Source organism: Aptenodytes forsteri, unplaced genomic scaffold (genome assembly GCF_000699145.1).
Source record: "Aptenodytes forsteri isolate BGI_AS27 unplaced genomic scaffold, ASM69914v1 Scaffold119, whole genome shotgun sequence".
NCBI lineage: Eukaryota > Metazoa > Chordata > Aves > Sphenisciformes > Spheniscidae > Aptenodytes > Aptenodytes forsteri.
The window spans coordinates 8,023,864-8,024,672 of record NW_008796165.1 but is presented as its reverse complement, the minus strand read 5'-3'; the positions used below and the strand labels follow the sequence as shown (position 1 = coordinate 8,024,672).

The 809-nt window shown below is 56.1% G+C and overlaps 1 protein-coding gene across 1 annotated transcript in view; it reads left to right on the top strand.

Annotated features, from left to right (window-relative positions):
• The first annotated feature begins 6 nt into the window (after window positions 1-6).
• The window catches only part of DMRTA2 (DMRT like family A2), a 5,040-nt gene continuing 4,237 nt past the window's right edge, over window positions 7-809 (top strand). The window contains 2 exon segments of the mRNA XM_009287481.1: window positions 7-221; window positions 279-525. Coding sequence (XP_009285756.1) covers window positions 7-221; window positions 279-525 — 462 coding nt within the window.

The following is an 809-nucleotide window of genomic DNA, read 5'->3' as shown; positions in this document are numbered from 1 at the left end:
GCGGGGATGCCGAGGCGGCGGAGAGGAAGGAGGTCCTTAGCGACCGGCGACCGGCAGACGGTTCCGGCTACGGGGAAGGAGTTGCGGACACGTGTAACAAAGAACTTTAAAAAGTGCCGAGGAGGATGGAGATCCCTCGTGGGAAACAGGGGAGAGCCTCGGGGAAAGGAGTCGGCGTTATTTCCCACCGAAGTGCTACCTCCTCCCCGTTACCAGCGAAGGTGACGTCAAACCCGGGTGGTTAACGCTAAAACAAAAGCTTCGGGGTTAATATACAGTTACCAGCCCGACAGCCTCCTCCTCAAAAATCAGCCCCTCGGGTTTATTGTCCCCGCGGGGAAGGCGCCTGTTGAACACGTAGTCACGCAAACAGCTGGCAGGAGAAAGAACGAACTTCAGTGTCCGGGGAGCGAAGGGCGGGCAGGGCTCCCCCGCGCTACAGCGCAACGAAAGTACGGAAAATCATACTCACCTCGAGCTTCTCCTGCTGCGGCGGCACCTGTGAAATTCACCTGCAGTTGTGGAGTGAGAGAGAGAGGGGAAGGGGGGAGAGAGAAAGGGAAGAGGGGAGCGAGCGAGGGAAGGAAGGAAGGAAGGAAGGAAGGAAGGAAGGAAGGAAGGAAGGAAAAGGGAAGGAAAAGGGAAGGAAGGAAGGAAGGAAGGAAGGAAGGAAGGAAGGAAGGAAGGAAGGAAGGAAGGAAGGAAGGAAGGAAGGAAGGAAGGAAGGAAGGAAGGAAGGAAGGAAGGAAGGAAGGAAGGAAGGAAGGAAGGAAGGAAGGAAGGAAGGAAGGAAGGAAGGAAGGAAGGAA